Source organism: Cuculus canorus, chromosome Z (assembly GCF_017976375.1).
Source record: "Cuculus canorus isolate bCucCan1 chromosome Z, bCucCan1.pri, whole genome shotgun sequence".
Classification (NCBI taxonomy): Eukaryota; Metazoa; Chordata; class Aves; order Cuculiformes; family Cuculidae; genus Cuculus; species Cuculus canorus.
The window spans coordinates 77,781,085-77,800,059 of NC_071441.1; the positions used below are offsets into that span (position 1 = coordinate 77,781,085).

Consider the following 18,975-nt stretch of genomic DNA (forward strand, 5'->3'; position numbering starts at 1 on the left):
GATCGATCCATGTCTCTCTATTTGCACAGATCTGGTGAGTATCTCCAAACCATCCCGTTACTCTACAGAACTGTCTCATCCGTGAAACACCAGACTAAACAAGCCTAAGGCTTTCCACCTTCAAATTAAAATGTGCCTGGGACATCCTGAAAATCTTATCGAAAGCATCTGGTGCTTTCAAGGAGCTAATTAAATTTGTCAGCACATATAGGATCAGCGTTTTCACTGTTTAAAGGGCCAGAGAAGAAAGTACAGTCGGAATCACCAAACAAGTGATTAATGAGGTTCCCAAACCCTGTCAGGGCTGGGAGGTGGCTGTGGGCTGTCCTGGGACAGGGGCTGAGCCCATCCGCAGCGTGGGATGCTCCCCAGCCCCGACCACAGCCACGCCGACCCTCTCCCAGGAGGGGAGTGGGCAGCTTGGGCGCCGTCCTTCAGCGCTCTGAGCCTGTGGCAGGGCAGGCAGGCAGCACACGGACTCCGTTCCACCTCTTAAGCAAAAAGAAGGAAGATTATCCCCAGTGTCTTGCACTAACCAACCTTTCTCCTAAGGCTGCTGGAACCTCGAGAGGCAGCCCCTGCGCTGGCGCGTGTGTAAGGCGCTGCACATGCTTGTGGCGGTGTGCGCAAAGGCACACGCATGCAGCAGTGCACACGTGTGCATGTATGTGTGCATCCATGTCCGTGGGTGGGTGCCACACGGTAGAGGAGCAGATTAAAGCGTTGGGTCACGTGGGAGCTACTGCTGGACGGACCCTACCTGGGATTTGGGTTCTTACAGTTAATAGGATCGCTGGGGCTCAAGGCCGTCATCCCATCAAGATAAATGTCTCTAGTGCCCACTTTTAAGCAATCCGAATTCAATTAGGCTAATTGGAAAACAAGTAAAGAAGGATTGCGTTAATATAGCCTTACAGCATGAACCTCCGCTGCCTCCCTGCGCGGGGATGGCTGAGTGCGGTGAGACGGCACGGCGGAGCCCTCGCACCAGGCCCTCGCTGCTCACATCCCGGAACGGGCCCCACGTCCGGAACATCCACAGCCGATGCCGTGTCCATGGCCAGGACGGCAGCGGGGCAGGCGTCTCCGCGGAGTCTCGGGCACCGGGCTGCACAGGGGTGGCTCAGCACTCCCAGCGGGATAAAAAGCAGTGAGGAAAACACAAGCAGCCCTCGCAGGGCAGATCCGGAGAAATCTCTCCAGGGAAAAGCAGGAGGAGAATGTCAGGGTGGGAGCAACACAGGGCAGGGGGAGGCTGGAGAATGTTCTTAAACTGCACCCGCAGGAACGCCTGGGGAGACAAAAAGCAAAGCCATTTTTTTCCGTTGTTAGCAATTGGCTGGATGGTGCGGAGCACGCAACCTGCAGCAGGGGAGGGTCCTGCTGGGTGGGTGCTCCCCCCTTTCCCACGTCGATTTGCTGTCTGACCCCAAAAGCCCTGTTCCTCTTGCAGGGAGGGGCTGCACACCGCTGGCTTGGAAAGCCATGTTCCCACCTGCAGAGGGACTTGGGCTTCCAACGGCCGCTCTGTGAGGCATTCGCTATTTCAGCTTGACTTAGAGACGAGACAGGAGGAAAGGAAGAAAGAATATGGGCATTTTATGGCGCTGGTTTCACCGTGCAAAGCCACGTCCTGTACATGCATCTCACAACACTGACCGGATCAAAACTGTCCCCATTTAGCCTCCGCTTAGGGAAGAGGAATAGCAGAGAGCTGCGCTCTAGAAACTGTCCATCGAGAGGGCTGTTAGCTTCCAAACATCACCTCCGCAGTAATTTTTGCAATCATACATTCTAAGAAAAAACTAAAAAAGGGGGATAGAATGAGGACTACTTTTTGGAAAGGCAAGGGCCAAATCCCACCGATTTAACCCCCTAATGAATACTCTCAAATCTGATCCTGATTGTGCACGTTCCCAAAGGGAAACAGGTTTTAATTCAAATTTTCACAGATTGTGACCAAGTGAGTTGCTTCCTCTTCTGATGACTCCACTCCCCTGCAAGAAGGGTGCTACAGCGGCAAAAGCAGTTCCACACATCCAACACAATGGTAGCGAGGAAGGAGGAGCCTTCCCCATTAGGGAGGATGGTCTCGTGCACTCTGTGGGAAGTGTCCCTTGCTTTGGGGGTGGAAGAGGTTTTCCTGTACGTTCCCGTTGGCATTAACATTAAATTCGAGTCTTGTCCCTGTATTTGACAATTTTGATAGCAGCCTCTGTGCCAAAACACATGGATGGCGCTCCATGGCAGGCCAGGTTCCGGCTACAGGGTTTTTGCTCCTTCCTCTCACCTTGCTATCTTTGTTTGCTACAACAAGCAAAAACAATTCCCAAGTTTGCCCGGGGTTTCTGGAGGGACGGGGCACGTTTTGTGAGCACCATAAAACCCCAGCTCCAAATTAGAAGAAATTAGGGACATTGCACAGTTCATTCATCTTCCCTAATAGAGTTCTTGGGAAAAACACATGTAGATTAAAGGAACACAATGGCCCCTGGCTGATTGCTTTGAGTACCCTCCAATGCCCCCACAATGGTATTGACTTGCTTTTCATATTCTGCACAAAAGCCACACTAACCTTTTCTTGTCTCCTCTGTTGGTCTCTTCCCTCCCTGCAAGGCCGCGCAGCCCCTGGGCCCGACCCCCCCAGCAGCCACCGGAGCAAACCTCACCTGGAGCGGAGCTCAGCCCTTCCCAAAGGGATGAACCCCACAAACCTCACGGAGGTGCGGGTGAGCACTGCCAGCTTTGTTCTGAAGCCATTCCTCTGCAGACATCCACACAAAAGCCATCCTTTGGGGCTGGGGGGGAGCAAAAAGAGATGTGTGGAGCGGTGGTACCTGCTGGGAGCCTCGCTCGGGTGTCGGGAAGCAGCGGTGGTGGTCGCCGTTCACTCCAAACGGGAGCGTCTTCAAAGCTAAAAAAACCCCTCTGGAAGTGTCTGTTTGTCCCATCCGGGACACGCGGGCTGGTGGCTCAGGAGAACCGGGAACTGCAGGCGTAAAAAGCGATAAAGTGTCAGAAAGAGAAAAGCAGGAGGAGCACCGCCGCGGGAGGGAGCAGGGCGGGAGGCAAGAGACGCCGCCGGTGCGGGGTCAGCGCTCCGAGCCGGGCGGGAGGCGGCGGCGGCGGCTCCGAGCGCGGGTGGGTGTCCCGCGGGTGTCCCCCCCAGCCCCACAGGGGACAGGGCCGCAGCTCAGCTCCCTCACGGCGCCTGTGCTATTCCCACACCTCAGGGACTCCCCCGGCGGCTCCGCGAGCTGCTCCGAGCGCCCCAGGGGGATCCCCTCGGCGGTCCCCGGCCCGCGGCACCCTCACCGGCAGCCTTGGAGGCTGACACCCGCCCGAGGCAGCAGGACGCCGTCCGGGAGGGAGGCAGGACGGGGTTCCTGCGATGCTCCGGGAGCTGAGGATAACGCGGGGCCCCGGGCGGGTACGGATGCTCCAGCCCGGGCCCCTGCGGCCCCGCTCCCGCGGCGATTCCCGACGGCTCCGAGGGGGCAGCGGGGGCTGCTGCGGGGCTGGGGGCGCCGGGGCAGCCCCCGCACTCCTGTGTCCCCCCCCCGCAGCCCCCCCTCCCCCCGCAGCCCAGCCCCGCCGGAGCCGCCCCGGGACCGGAGGTGCCGAGCCCCCCCCGCACTGCTCCCCCCTCGTCCCGAGCAGCCCGGCGCTACCAGGTGGCTCCGCCAGAGCTGCCCCGGCAGCGGGGGGTGCCGTGCCTTCCTCCGCGTCCCTCGTACTCCCTCCCTGCCCCGAGCAGCCCGTTCCCGCTGCCCCCCGCCTCCCCCCCGCCCCAAACAGCCCCGGGACCGGGGGTGCCGTGCAGCCCTGCCGACCCCCGCCTCCCCCCCCCCGCTCTAAGCATCCCCTCCCCGCTGCCCCCGCCTCCCCATCGCCCCCCGCCCCGAGCAGCCCACCCATTGCCCCCCTCTCCTCCTGCCCCGAGCGGCCCAGCCCACCTCCCCCGCCTCTCCCCCTGCCCCGGGCATCAGCCCGGCCCATTGCCCCCCGTCCCCCCGCCCCGGGCATCCCCTCCCGCGGCCGCCCATCCCCGCGGTGCCCGGCCGCCCCATGCACCCTCCGGGCGCGGCGCTCGCCATGGCCGAGGGCGCGTTCTCGCTGTCGGCGCGGAGCCCCGGGGGCGGCGCGGCGCGGCTGCACAGCATCGAGGCCATCCTGGGCTTCCCCAAGGAGCCGGGGCTGCTGCCGCCCTTCGCGCCCGAGGGCAGCGCCGAGGAGCCCGAGCGCCGCGGGTCCCGCCCGCGCCTGCCGCCGCCCGAGCGCTGCCCCGGCGAGCGGGGGGCCGCCCCGGGCTCCCCGCAGCCCCCGGGCCCCGAGCCGAGGCCGCCCGAGGACGAGCAGCCCAAGAAGAAGCACCGCAGGAACCGCACCACCTTCACCACCTTCCAGCTGCACGAGCTGGAGCGCGCCTTCGAGAAGTCCCACTACCCCGACGTCTACAGCCGCGAGGAGCTCGCCATGAAGGTCAACCTGCCCGAGGTCCGCGTGCAGGTAACGCCCGCGGCCCGCAGGCACCGAGCGGCCCGGCGCCGGCAGCCCTCCACGGCGCGAGCATCCCGGGAGCTGCCCTGGCACGGCGCATCCCCGTGTTCCCGGCTCCGGGACCCCGTGAATCAGCACGGCCCGGTGCATCCCCGTGTTCCCGGCTCCGGGACCCCGTGGATCAGCACAGCCCGGTGCATCCCCGTGTTCCCGGCTCCGGGACCCCTTGGTCCAGCAGAGCCCAGTGCATCCCCGTTTTCCCGGCTCTGGGACCCCGTGGATCAGCACAGCCCGGTGCATCCCCGTGTTCCCGGCTCCGGGACCCTGTGGATCAGCACAGCCCGGTGCATCCCCGTGTTCCCGGCTCCGGGACCCCGTGGATCAGCACAGCCCAGTGCATCCCCGTGTTCCCGGCTCCGGGACCCCGTGGATCAGCACAGCCCGGTGCATCCCCGTGTTCCCGGCTCCGGGACCCTGTGGATCAGCACAGCCCGGTGCATCCCCGTGTTACCGGCTCCGGGACCCCTCGGTCCAGCACAGCCTGAGCCGGTGCATCCCCGTGTTCCTGGCACGGGTGATGCCTGCAGGAGTTACTATTGCAAAAAGTGGAATATTTTTTCTCTAAGCTGAAGTAGAGTTAAGTTTTATCCAAGTAACTCTATTTTTCTGAAAGTTAGACAGTTTATTCAGTGGCATTTTCAGTACCACCAGGAACCCCCGACCCGGTTTAGCCTCACGTTCCAGGCTCCAGGAGCCGCTTGGCCCCGCACAGCCCATCCCCGTGCAGCCCCACATTCCCAGCGCCGGGAGCCCCTGATCCGGTGTGGCCCCTTGTTCCCCGCACCGGCAGCCCCTCAGTCCAGCACAGCCCATCTCAGCACGTCCCCATGTTCCCGGCTCTGGGATCCCCTTGTCCCGGCTCAGCCTTGTCCAGCATATCCCCACATTCCCTGCTCCGGGAGCCCTTTGGACTGGAAAAGCCTGGCCGGGTGCATCCATGTGTTCCCAGCTCCCGGAGCCGCTTGGCACAGCCCATCCCTGCACAGCCCCACATTCCTGGCACTTGGAGCCCCCGGCCCAGAACTGTCCTTTGGCTGTGAGTGGCGGCCCAGGGCAGCGGCTAGCGGGTGGCTAGTGGGTGGCTAGCAGATGGGCAGGCAGGGCCACCTCCACCATAGGGTGGTGCGTGGTTTCCCCGGTGCTGCTGTATGCCGAGCGTGGGGCTGCAGGGCTGCCCAGATGCCATCGCTACCCAGCTCGGCATGGCAGAGTCTGCTGCACCACCGTGTCCCGCTCGCCCTGTTCCGCAGGCACCGCTGCGCCCAGGGGAGAGGCTGTGCCGCCCGTGGCCTGGCTAACGCCACTGTGCTTGCAGGTGTGGTTCCAGAACAGACGGGCCAAGTGGCGGCGGCAGGAGAAGCTGGAGGTGACCTCCATGAAGCTGCAGGACTCGCCCATCCTCTCCTTCAACCGCTCGCCGCAGGCAGCACCCATGGGTGCTCTCGGCACCAACCTGCCGCTGGAGACGTGGCTCAGCCCACCGGTGCCCAGCAGCACAGCCCTGCAGAGCCTGCCCGGCTTCGTGGCGTCGCCGCAGAGCCTGCCCGGCAGCTACACGCCACCGCCCTTCCTGAACTCTCCAGCCGTGACCCACGCGCTGCAGCCCCTGGGAGCCATGGGGCCGCCGCCGCCTTACCAGTGCGGGGCCACCTTTGTGGACAAGTTCCCCTTGGATGAGGCAGACCCACGCAACACCAGCATTGCCGCCTTGCGGATGAAGGCCAAGGAGCACATCCAGTCCATCGGCAAGCCCTGGCAGACAATCTGAACTCCTTCCTCAGCGCCTGGGAGAAACCCGCCGGGAAGACGGTCCTGGGACGCCTGAGGGACTCCCTTGCCCTGCTCTGGCTGCCCACAGCCAGGCGAGGGAGGGCACAGCCTCCCCCCTGCGCATTGACTTGCTTTGTATTTTGTGGTCCTTTTAATTCCCTTTTCCACATGCCCTGCAGAGTTAGGGGCCTGATCATAGCTTAGGAAAACCACCTCTTTTGCTCTCCCTCCAGGGCTGGACGCTGTAGTTGGAATAAAAGCTGCAGTAGGGCACGGAGCTGTGTGAGGTGGCTGGAACAGCCGATGGTGTTACCCAGGGATGGATTCCCGCTTTGGCACCGTTAGATGGCACAGAAGGCTGTGCGTCATGTTTGTGCACCAAGTGGGCTGCTCGGGCTGGACCCTCTGCTGCCTGTGATGTGCAGAGGGCTCTGCCAGGCCTGGCCGTGGGGTCTCCTTGTCCTGCTCCAACAGCAGAACCCTGCCCAAACCTGCTTCACCCACCCCTGAGCCCTCGCAGCTGCCCCTGTGAGGTTCGGGTGGGCTTCACCCACCCCTGAGCCCTCACAGCTGCCCCTGTGGGGTTCGGGTGGGCTTCACCCACCCCTGAGCCCTCACAGCTGTCCTTGTGGGGTTCGGGTGGACTTCACCCACCCTGAGCCCTCACAGCTGCCCCTGTGGGGTTCGGGTGGGCTTCACCCACCCCTGAGCCCTCACAGCTGTCCTTGTGGGGTTCGGGTGGGCTTCACCCACCCTGAGCCCTCACAGCTGCCCCTGTGGGGTTCGGGTGGGCTTCACCCACCCTGAGCCCTCACAGCTGTCCTTGTGGGGTTCGGGTGGGCTTCACCCACCCCTGAGCCCTCACAGCTGCCCCTGTGGGGTTCGGGTGGGCTTCACCCACCCCTGAGCCCTCACAGCTGCCCCTGTGGGGTTCGGGTGGGCTTCACCCACCCCTGAGCCCTCACAGCTGCCCCTGTGGGGTTCGGGTGGGCTTCACCCACCCTGAGCCCTCACAGCTGCCCCTGTGGGGTTCGGGTGGGCTTCACCCACCCCTGAGCCCTCACAGCTGCCCCTGTGGGGTTCGGGTGGGCTTTGCCGACCCCTGCCCCGGGGCTGGGGGTGGTGCTGATCCCCTGCCCTTGCTGCCTGCTCAGGGAAGGGGCCCTGAGGGTGCTGCAGGGCCTGTGCCCCACATCCCCTGCCTGGGGGGACACGGGGGGGAGCTGGCAGGGTGTTGGGCACCCGACTGCGTGCCTGGAGCTGTTGGCAGGGCCCGCTGGGCGCATCCTGCCCGGTGCAGCTGGCACGGTGCTGGGCTGTACCTCTCCCCCCCGGTGCCCACCACCACGCTGCCGAAACTCAAACTGCGGCATCTTTATTTTCCATTATCTCCGTTACTGCCTGTAATGGGGCTGAGAAGCTGTAATGAAACACCCCTTCTCCTCCGCTGGGCACGGGGTGCTCCACACACTCTGGAGGTTGTGGCAATTAACATTTCTCATTAGGGAAGAGAGAAGGATGCACAAGCGCCCTCATTGTGTCCTGGGGATGATTCAATGCGGACTGGGAGACCTCTCCTTTCACCATTTCCCACTCGTTGTGGCCAGACAAAGGCTGGCATCTAATTATATTTTCACAATCTGTGCGTATCTTTTAAGAGTCCTGTCAGAAACAAGTATGTCAGCTTTGTTCAGCTTCACTTCAGAGAGCTTTTTAACCTTAGACTGCAGTTTCTAAACATCCCTTCACAGCCTGCTCCGCAGCAGCCCCCCTCTATTGTCTGGAGAGCTGCTTTTACAGATAATAATGGGAATTCCTCGATTTTGAAATGCCTTTTCCTCTCCCCCCCGGCCTCCCTGCGGATGCATCCTGCCTTTGGGGACCGGAGCACATGCTGTGCCCAGGCTTCCCGTGCCAGAGCCGTGGGGATCCAGGGAGGCCCAGCGGGTGCTCCCTGCTGAATCCGGGGCGATGTAGCCCCGCTCGGGCTCTGGACCTCAGTGCCACCGCATGCGTCTCCATGGTGGTGCCCAGCGTCCCCAGCACACGGCCTCCTGCTTCCCCAGCAAAGAACGTACCGTGCTGCTGGAAAACAACGTGCTGTCGCTGCTGGGACCATGTTATCTTGCTAGCTTCCAGCGAGCCAACTTCTAGGGGCGGGAAAGCAAAACCTGTATTGGTTTTAGGTTTTTAGGTCTAACTCCAGTGGTCCTTTCACGGGTGAGCTTTGCATCACCAAGGATGCTGGGCTTGCAGGAAGGCCCATCGCCGCGGGTGGCTACGAGGCAAGGAGGTCTCGGTGTGCTCCAGAAGCTCCTGCACACCTCGGGCTGTGTCAGTAACACGGGGAACCAAGGAGGGACATGCCTCTTGCCCTTACCCAGCTGCAGTCCAGCTGTGACTCCGACACCGCAAACCTTCCTGCAGGAGAGCGCTGCTGCCCACATCTCTCGCTCGTCCCATCTCCCAGAGATCTCAGGGGTGCTCTTCCACACCTGGACACCACTGCCGTCCCTCCCTGCCGCCCCAGTCCTTCTGTGTCCTGTAAAACCCCTGGAGAGGTGCCCCTGACTCCGAGCAGCGCTGCAGCCAGCGCTGCCGATTGGTTCTTTGAGGCAGTGGAAGACCAACAGTGGCTAAAACGCAGTGCCAGGGCAGCAGAGGCAGCAGCTGAAGACACCCAGTCGCTGTTCTTAAGCTCCTGATCCAACACCTGCGAACAAAAACTGAAAGCCATGACGACTGTTCTTTTAGTGCCAGATTAATCAGGTCTTTTGTCATACGCTGTACAAGTGAACCCTGTAACGGATAATCTCTGTGCAGTCAGGTCCTTCAAGGAAAGCTATGAGTGTATTGCTAAAAATCAATATTTTAACAAGCGAAACATCAGGGGGCACAGAGAGGTAAATATTTCCCAAACAAGCAAAGGCACTGAGGCATTCGCAAACTCGTATCTTGCTTGGACCCTGTCTAGTTTTCCGTGTTCCTATGCTTTCTTTCAAATGGTCCCATTCCGTTTTAAAAGCTCATTTGTTCATTTTGTTGTAAATATCTTCTCCTTCTTAATTGGGTGCTGAGTCTAATAATCCTGCCTCGGCTTGTTAACTGTACAATAGCAGTCAGAGTTAATGACCCATTAGTGATTAATTCCTTAAACAGCATCTAATTGCTCACTGTAAAACCTTTTCTTAAAACTGGATTAAATCATCTAGATCCTTAACCACTTCTTTACTCTAACGTTGCTAAGGCTATTAGCCTGGCCTTTTCTAGCTCTCCTTTTGCTTAAACTGTCTTAGCAAGACAGCATTTTTAGTGCCTATGTTTGACTTCTTTGCAGCATCTGAAGTTCTAAGGCGGAATAATGCCAATAAAAGATCACCAGCGACAATATTAAGAGATTTGCTCCTTTGCAATGAGACAACTGCAGCCAGCAAATATTGTGCTGCCTTCTGGGAGAGGGGGATGCATGGGACAGAGTTTGTCAGTGGCCACATCTCCTCAGGAGGTGTGTAGGATGCTGTCGGCAGCTGCTGCTTGTGGAAGGATGCAGGCTTTGGCAGGTGAAGCTGTAAATGCTTCTTAGACTTCATAGAATGGTTTGGGTTGGAAGGACCCTCAAAGCCCATCAGTTCCACCCCCTGCCACGGGCAGGGACACCTCCCACTGGATCAGGAGGCTCCAAGCCCCATCCAGCCTGGCTTTGGACACCTCCAGGGATGGGGCAGCCACCACTGCTCTGGGCAGCCTGGGCCAGGGCCTCACCCCTCTCATCGTGAAGAAATTCCTCCTTATGCCCAGTCTAAACCTGCCCCTCATCCTGTCACTCCAGGCCTTTGTAAACAGCCCCTCTCCAGCTTTCCTGTAGCCCCTTCAGCACTGGAAGCTGCTCTAAGGTCTCCTCGGAGCCTTCTCTTCTCCAGGCTGAACAATCCCAACCCTCTCGGCCTGTCCTGGTATGGGAGGTGCTCCAGCCCTCACATCACCCTTGTAGCCTCTGACCTGTTCCAACTTCTCCATCTCCTTCTTATGCTGAGGATCCCAGAACTCAGGTTTGTTCTCTGCAGTCAGCATCTTCCCGTCTCCCTGATGCCACGGGTTACAAACCCTGTGGCTTTATCAGGAGTTTGTCAGCCAGAAAGGACCCATGTATAAACCCTGACATGGCAGAGAACGAGGAGTAAAACACGCAGAAGTGAGCAGAACGCAGTGCTGCACAGGCCGGGGTGCCGGCCCCGGCAGCATTACTGCTTTCTGCTGGAACGAATTGTGTCCCCTCTCGCTGAGCATCACTGTGTTCCGCCAGCGCGGGATGCGCAATCTGGCACTCACCCTCTGTCATATGCCGGTTCTGCCCCACAGGAGCTGTGAAGCAGCTCCAGAATGTTTGGGTCTGTGCAGAGAAGCAGCTGAAGGGCAAAGCGGGAGGGAGGGGGTTTAAATGGAGGCACCAGAGATTTGGATGAAGAGCTCACAACTGAAGTTTTTGCCTTGAGCACACTAACCCAGGGGGAGGCCTCCCTGCCCATGGCAGGGGTGGAACTGGATGGGCTTTGAGTCCCTTCCAGCCCAAACCACTCTGCGATTCTATGATACAGAAGGGAGCAGTGCCTTTCCCCCCTCCGGTTTTCTCAGAGACGCCCTGCAGGGCTGGATGAGAGGATGGGCATTAACCAGCCCCGGCCTCAGCTCACTGCTCCTCCGGGAATAAAGCTGCCCCACCCCTGGAAGTGTTCAAGACTGGGCTGGATGAGCCCCCGATCAAGTGGGAAGTGTCCCTGCACATGGAACTGGATGGGCTTCGAGGTCTCTTCCAACTGAAACCATATAAGCTCTCCCCGCAGCCTTCTCTTCTCCGGACTGAACAGCCCCAGCTCTCAGCCTGCCCTTCTACAGGAGGTTCTCCAGCCCTCGGATCATCTCCGTGGCCTCCTCTGGCCTCGCTCCAGAGCCTCCATGTCCCTCCCGTGCTGAGGACCCCAGAAGGGGCCGCGGGGCTGCGGGAGGGGTCTCAGCAGAGCGGGGGGGGGGGGGAATCCCTCCCGGCCGGTCCCACTGCTGAGGCGAGGGCGCCGCCTGCCGGTGAACGACAGGAACTGCAGCGGCCCCGCTCGTGGGGTGCGATGGTCCCAAACCCGGGGGTGTGGAGGTGGGGAAGGATGGTTCTGATCTGCACAACTGCAGTTACTATGTGCGATAACACTCATTTGACTGATTTCTCTCTTGCCTTTCACCGGGTGGGTGAGGCAGGAAAGGACCTCGGGAGGTCACCGTGCCCAGGCCCTGCTCAGACACAGTGCTGTTGTCCAGAACCACATCCAAGCAGGGTTTGAGTATCTCTAAGGTCGGAGGCACCCCCCTCTCCGGGCAGCCAGTGCCGCTGTGCAGTCACCCTTGCAGGGAAAAAGTGTTTCCCGATGTTCAGAGGGAACCTCCTGTGTTCCATCTAGTGCCCATTGCCTCATCCTGGGTGTCCCTGGGAAGAGCCTGGCCCTCTCTTCTCCAGGCTGACCTCCTGCAGCCTTTCCTCACAGGAGAAGCGCTCCAGCCCCTCAATCACCTTTTGTGACCTTTGTTGCACTTTGTCCGATCCACCCATGTCCCTCTCGTACTGGGATGCTCAGAGCTTACACAGCAGTGGCCTCACCAGTGCTGAGCAGTGCTACCTCTTTCTCCAGACCCACTTCTCCTGCTCTGCACCGAGCTGTGGGTGGACGGATGTCCTCCTTACAGCCTGGTCTGTCAGTGCTCTCCTTTGAGGAGAGGTGGTAGGACATCATCTCCTCACCTGGGCCTCCGATGGTGCCATGTGCTGGCTGGGGTGTCACGAGCTCATTCTCCTGGGAGGCAACAGTCTTCCTTCAGTCCCCCACGGACGCATAACAGCACCGACCTGCTACCGCATGGTGAGGAGCGTGTGGTGGGAACGTGCTGAGCTGCCGCATCACCTCCCCGTCCATGAAGGAGGCAGAGCATCTGTCAGCAGATCTCCTGCGTGTGCAAGCCCACGCTGCGCTCTGGCCTCGGCCTGTCAGTACCGTGGGAAGGCAGGGTCAGCTTCCCTCTCTTGGAAAAACCACCACAGAGCAGGAAACGGTGCAACCAGGAGCTGAGCTGCAGTGGGAAATCAATCACCCTGTTGTCTGCTACTCACTCTGGCACAGCCAACTGCCATTTCATCGACTCAAATAAAAGCATAACCTCAGCCCCTTTATTAGTACTATTTATTGCGAATGTGATGCCACATAGCTTCGAACTAAAAGGTGATCTGATTAGATAGGCAACTCGTACAATTAATTGGAAGACCCTTCCGTGACAATTATAGATATCAAAGCCTCTCGAGTGAGGAAACACAACCTTGACAATGAAGAAGAGAGTTTAGTCACTGCTGCAACACACACGAATACGTGAACCTAGGGAATTTACACAGAGGAAATCTTGTTTACAGAAAAGAGACCTTGTTGATTATCTGATACAATTGAGTGCTTGCGAAATAGAGTCTCTTACGGAAAGTATTCCACTTCTTGGAGATTCAGAGACCTTCTTTCAGCTGGGAGTGCTCTCTTTCATATTCACAACTTGAAGCAGATAGTCCATCATCTAATAAAGAGAGAAAAATATAATAGAGCGGTCCTGAAAAAAGCCCTGTGCTAAGTTAATCAGCCCAATATGTATCTGCTCTGTATACTCACAGAACAAACACATTCCTCATCATCTTTCCAAACCAGACCTCGTTTGTCTTGGTTAACGTCGTAACTGAGCGCCGAAGCACGGGTAAAGCCACTCTCCCCCACCACTATGCCTGCCTTCTCATTTGTATAGTGTCTCATTAGCGCCAACAAGCCAAGGCACAGAAACAATTTAAAGCTTATTACCCAACTTACTTTTACACAGTACTTTTTACAGATTGCAGGAGAGATTTCCCTTCTCATTCTGAACTATTCTAATTTATTCACAGAACAGGCAAGCTCTTCATTTGCCTGGTATGAACTGAAAACAGAAGAAAACAACTCAGAGGCACCACCAACAAATGCACTGAAGGATCTGGAGACCTCGAACTGAGGTACCTGAAGCACGTATCTGTATTCGCTCCTGCAGCAGTTAGCTTTGGGGACAGTGACTCCTGACCTTCACATTGAAATTCAGATGTTTCATTAAATCAGCTGAATCTAAAAAGCCGGTGAGGCAAAGCCCTTGTAGCATGTTTCTTCCCAACGCAGCCTGTCTGCGCTTTAGGTGCAGCAGCCGGGAGCACAGGGCTGCACACACAGACGGACTCCTGGGCAGCCCTGTAGTGGGACAGGGCCCTGGACACCTCTTCCACCAGCTGACAGTGGGGTTCATGACAATGACACCAAGCTGAGCAGTGCGGTTGCCACACCCGAAGGACAGAAAGGCATCCAGAGGGACCTGGACAGGCTGGAGAAGTGGGGCTACATGATCTTTAAGGTCCTTTCCAACCCAAACTATTCTATGATTCACAACTGACCTTGGTCCCTCAGTCCAACAGCCCACTGCACAGTAAACAGCAACCCACCGTAAATCTGGGGTCTGCCTGCTCCTAGAATCCCTTTCCATGGCAAACTCACACACAACATGGCTGGAAATGTATTTAACATCGAGTACAAACATCTCCCAGGCATTGCATCGTCAGCTCACTCTCTCCAGCCTTCCTCCACCTGGGCAAGCAGCGACACTCCTCGCTCCTGTGTGCGGACCCCTTCATTACAGCAGCACTGTAAACGAAGGTGCTGTCTAACCAGAACTCATGAACCCCTGACATCCAGAAAAAACAAACCCAAAAGTCATCTCTACTCTCGCATCACTGCCTGCATGCACGACCTAATTTCCTACGTATGCCTTTATAAATAAACAAAGCCTCTTTTATTAGAAAGAACAATTACCATGATTTAAATGCTTAGGAAACAATCACAACCTTCTAAAATGTAAAGTACAGCCCTTTTGATCTTCAGGTCTTCATCTCGAAAATAGAAATAGCTGAACTTTCAGGTCCTTGGTTTTTACTTCCCAATCCTAAGGTAAAAGAAGGCAATGGCTCTGATTCAGGCTCACACGATCAAGGCCAAAACAAGGAACGCACAGGTTAGGAACTACAAGGTGGTTAGGTTTTACTGTAAGGTGGAGACAAAGTAACTGCTGGATGCTTAAAACCAAATATTCTATGACAAAAATGATGTTCTACGAGTTGTTATATATCTTAGTCACAAGAAAGATGTTATTTTTTTACCAAACATTGCAGAAATCTGGATATTAAGGTAATAATCTCATTATTCCATGTCTAGGTTCATTCTATGGTTCTATGTTCAATGTCTGACCACAAAAACGTGGGTACTAATTTTAGGGTAAAAGCACACCCATAGGGACACGATTCAGCTTCCTGGAAGCAACTTTCATCTTTGTAAGCGCGATTTATTACCAGATACTTGGAGAAGTATTTTCCTCTTTACAGGGCATAATGGAATTAACCTAATTTGATCCAAAGCTGCCCACTAAGATAAATAGGTTTGATCTTAGATAGCATCAATCACAGAATAAGCATCACTGTCATAAAGCCATGGCCAGAGAGAAACCCACGTAAGAGACTTAAATCATGGCTCAATACAATGGGTGATTTTTACCCATATTCAAGTGGGTGACTTCACTTGCAGGAGGGAGACAGGGCTGAATTTAGCCCAGGAATACTAACTCTACCATATTACAGTAGACTAGGGGAAGGAAAAAATCTTCCCATTACTGCCTTTCAGTGGGTGTTTTGCTCTTTTTATTCCACTTCAGTGTCACCCAGAGGAATTCTGCAGTGGCATCTGATGTGTTACGGAGAAAGGAGGTTTCTGGTCAGTTCTGCAGTTCACATTTTGTCATTTAGATCCTGACTACTGTCTGCAGAACCTCACTAATAACCTCCAAAGTTATTACTTCATAGGATTTTCCAAGATAAGAGGGGCGAATCTGTTGTACAGTAAATGCAGGGACGAAGCAGTGGGTCCCAGGCACACAATTCCTCCAGATTCCCGGCTGGGTTTCACACCTCCCTGTTTGTGCTGGGTTAATCCAGAACCTGGGGCTGATGTGATTGCTTGTGCATGCAGTGATGGAAAAAGAGAGAATGGAGTGACCAAGCAACTCCAAGGGAATCCAGCCACTAAAATCTGCTGAGGTTACACCCAGCAGCAAATGAATTAATAAAAAATACAGCCTGGGAGTGCCCAGCTGCAAAGAGCAGAGCCTTCCCCCCCGACTGCCTAGGCATGAGGTGCGTTGCTGCTGCTGTTCGGACAATCCACGCACTGATTTGCTACTGTAAAATGAAATTGGAATAGGTGGAATGTTTTGACAGGTTTTCTCTTACTTACACCTTTCCAGCTGCTGCTGTCATCTGTCTCCCAGGTGTTCCTGGCATACCAGGGGAGCCCTCCTTTGGAAAAACGAGCATCCCTCCTTCCGCTCCCTTCCAGCAGCCGCAGCAAGTACTTGGAGACTTCTTCCCACGGCACAGAGTCTTCAGGCTGGTTGGGATTTTCAGGCAGTGCTGGAAACGGGGTCTTGTTTTCTTCTTCATAAACATAAGGGAAATCTCCAGTGCTCTTCTTCCCCATTAAATGTCCTGCGGGAACAAAGAGATTAACCAAAACCCCGCAGGTATGGTTGTCCGGGCATCAGCTGGAAGTTCTGACTGACAGAGGGAAAAGAAGAAGGGAAAGGGATGGGGGGACAAAAGAAAACGGGAAAGGGAAGGGGGGGAAAGATGGGAAGGGGGAAAAAGGGACGGGTTAGATGATGTTGAAGTTGGAGCCCAACTGAGAGCAGAGATTTTGTCACACACAAAATTAATCCCATCTCCTGCGCGACACTGTCAGGGAAAACGGTGTCGAGGGCAGCAATAAGCGAGCGTTTTCCCCGGAGAGGCGCCCGGTAAGATTCTCTGGAATCAGCTGGGAGCGGGGACAAGAGGTGCGGGGGACCGGGGCTGCGGGACACGGGGTGCGGGAGACCGGGGCTGCGGGATCGGGGGTGTGGGACCGGGACAAGAGGTGAGGGATCGGGACAAGGGGTCCGGGACAGGGACAGGGGGTGCGGGACGAGGTCTGCGGGGCCGCAGGCGGTGACTTACCCACGGCCCAGTGGCTGCCGCGGGGGTAGAGCTTGCCGAGCGCGGCGGAGCCGTCGGGCTGGAGCGGAGCCGCGCCGCCCCTCGCCGCCAGCAGCGCCAGCGCCAGCAGCGCCCGCCCCGCGCCCCCCGCGCCCATCGCACCCGGCACCGGCCCCGCCGCCGCGGCACTTATACCCCGCGCCGCCCCCGCGCCGCCCCGCGCCCCGCCCCGAGCCCCCCGCCACCGGCCCCGCGCTCCCGGCCGCACCCCAGCCCCGCTTCACCCCCGACCTCCACCCCGGTAGCCCCGCAGCCCCAGCAGCCCTGACCCCCGCCCGCCCCCGGGCCAAGCACCCCCCGGCCCCCCGCTCTGGCTCCCGCGCCTGCCCGTTGGGTCCCACCTCGGGCCGTCGGTCCCAGCCGCTCCGGTACCTCTGGAGGGAAGAGGTGACGCCTCCCTCGGCGCCGATTCCTCCATTGCGTCCAAAACAGCAGAAACTTCTCCCCGTTTGCTTTCTCCAAGATTCCCTCCACGGGTGCTTCGAGTGCCCCGGTGGCTGTGCCCGGGAGATAAAGCGGCTGCAGGAGAAGGGGGCGAGCGGGGCCGGCAGCGTGCGAGGCTTTGCCCGACTGTGTGTGCCCACATTCAGCTTTACTTCGTGAGAAGGGTCCCTGGGCCGGGGGGACTCGGCTGTAGCTCTGCTATCATAGAACCATGGAATGGTTTGTGGTGGAAGGGACCTCAAAGCCCATCCAGTTCCATGGGCAGGGACACCTCCCACTGGATCAGGGGCTCCAAGCCCCATCCAACCTGGCCCAGAACACCTCCAGGGATGGGGTGTTCAGCACTTCTCTGGGTACCCTGGGTCAGGGCCTCCCCACCCTCACAGCAAAACATTTCTTCCTAAGATCTCATTTCAATCTCCTCTCTTGCAGCTTCAAACCGTTTCCCTCATCCCAACCCTGCACTCCCTGATCAAGAGCCTCTCCCCAGCTCTCCTGGAGCCTCTTTCAGTACTGGAAGCTGCTCTAAGGTCTCCCCACACTCTTCTCCAGGCTGAACAACCCCAACTCTCCTATCCTGCCCTTGTACAGAAGGTGCTCCATCCCTCCGGTATCTCCATGTCCTTCCCGTGCTGAGGACTTGAGCACAATCTGACCGGTTGTATTTTGGCAGTGGTACTGGTATAAAGTAGTAAATGACCAAACTCAAAGGACAACGTCACTCAAAGCTTACTGAAATAGAAGATCTTGTGCAAAGAGTTTCCTTTGGTTTCTACTCCCACCTACATTTCCTGTCACAGGTGACAGCAACGTGACTCGGATTTACAGGGCTTTCTCTTTTCCTTGCAGAGACCCTGTCAGCTTCCCAGCACACCAAGGCCACTGGAAGCAGCCGATGTTGTAATGGTGAATGGGTGAGGAGGCTTCTATCCCGAGGAGGCGGTGGGGAGGAACAGACGAGTGAATCACCGAAGGAAAGCACATATGACCGCAAAGGCCAAGGAGCGGAGGAGCACTCACTCACACTCAGCTCCTGGTGTGTTGGTGGTTCCACTGGTGGGAAGGCGAGGGAGCAGCAGAGGGACAGCGAGTCGCGATACGCCGCTTGTCCTGGAGGAGAAGCATGGAACAGTGATGCTGTCATGTGAAGCCAGTGCGGTGCTGCCTAGCGAACTCTGTCAGGAAGCGGGACACACGGTCAAGGGACAGTAAGGAGCCTGCCAGATTCTCCCCCCCAACCCGCACGGCTGGAGTTGAACCGTACACCACGGAAACCGCTGGGGATGTGAATCAACACCATTAGTGGGCAAAGTGTAGAGTACGATCCCTTTCGAAGTCATTGTGTACTCTGCTGTACAAGCTAAATTGTTCCCTTGTTTAGGCTTGGTTTATTGCATCTTCTTTTACAGATTCATGTGATTCATTCTTTTATTTTGGTTATTAATTATGCATTCTTGTTCAATTTACAATGCTGTTCTCATGCCTCAATTGGGACTTGCGCTGCGCAGCCTGCGGTGCCTCCACAGACAGCGTGTGCTCCTTGCTGGGCGACACCTGATCGAGTGCAGCATTGCCGGCCCTGAGAAATGCTGATCGCTCAGTGCCTTTCAAGACAGGAAACTGAAAATTTAGGGACCTGCCCACTTACAGAGAAAAAATAAATCAAAGCAAAATATTTGTCTTTCCTGACTTTCTCATAGTGGAGAAATTCCTCTTTATGTCCAGTCTAAATCTGCCCCTCTCCAGTTTATACCCATTGCCCCTCGTCCTATCACTCCAGGCCTTTGTAAAAAGTCCCTCCTCAGCTTTCTCGTAGCCCCTTCAGGTACTGAAAGGTCACTCTAAGGTCTCCTCGGAGCCTTCTCTTCTCCAGGCTGAACAATCCCAACTCTCTCAGCCTGTCCTTGTATGGAAGCCTCTGGTCCATAAGTCTTGTACAACCAGATAGAACAGTTATGCCAGTGGAAAGCCTTGGCAAACAATGCCAAAGGCCAAATTCCTACTCAGTTACTCCTTGCCCAGTCATCCTCAGT

General features: G+C 57.1%; 2 protein-coding genes across 4 annotated transcripts; one reads left to right on the plus strand and one right to left on the minus strand.

Annotated features, from left to right (window-relative positions):
• The first annotated feature begins 4,018 nt into the window (after positions 1-4,018).
• RAX (retina and anterior neural fold homeobox) lies at positions 4,019-6,931 on the plus strand. 2 transcript variants are annotated; one of them, XM_054054634.1, is made up of 2 exons: positions 4,019-4,497; positions 5,876-6,931. In XM_054054634.1, the coding sequence occupies exons 1-2, from the start codon at positions 4,069-4,071 to the stop codon at positions 6,326-6,328; spliced, it is 882 nt and encodes a 293-aa protein (XP_053910609.1). In that variant the 5' UTR covers positions 4,019-4,068; the 3' UTR covers positions 6,329-6,931. The 2 variants fall into 2 exon arrangements, with proteins under 2 accessions (XP_053910609.1, XP_053910608.1); XM_054054633.1 differs by having other exon boundaries at positions 4,019-4,509; positions 5,876-6,927.
• A 5,609-nt stretch (positions 6,932-12,540) lies between these two features.
• GRP (gastrin releasing peptide) lies at positions 12,541-16,599 on the minus strand. 2 transcript variants are annotated; one of them, XM_054054600.1, is made up of 4 exons: positions 16,460-16,599; positions 15,702-15,952; positions 14,264-14,361; positions 12,541-12,927 (listed from the first exon to the last, which is right to left on the minus strand). In XM_054054600.1, exons 1-3 carry the CDS (start codon positions 16,593-16,595, stop codon positions 14,305-14,307), a joined length of 444 nt encoding a protein of 147 aa, XP_053910575.1. In that variant the 5' UTR covers positions 16,596-16,599; the 3' UTR covers positions 12,541-12,927; positions 14,264-14,304. The 2 variants fall into 2 exon arrangements, with proteins under 2 accessions (XP_053910575.1, XP_053910576.1); XM_054054601.1 differs by lacking the exon at positions 14,264-14,361.
• Positions 16,600-18,975: the final 2,376 nt, after the last annotated feature.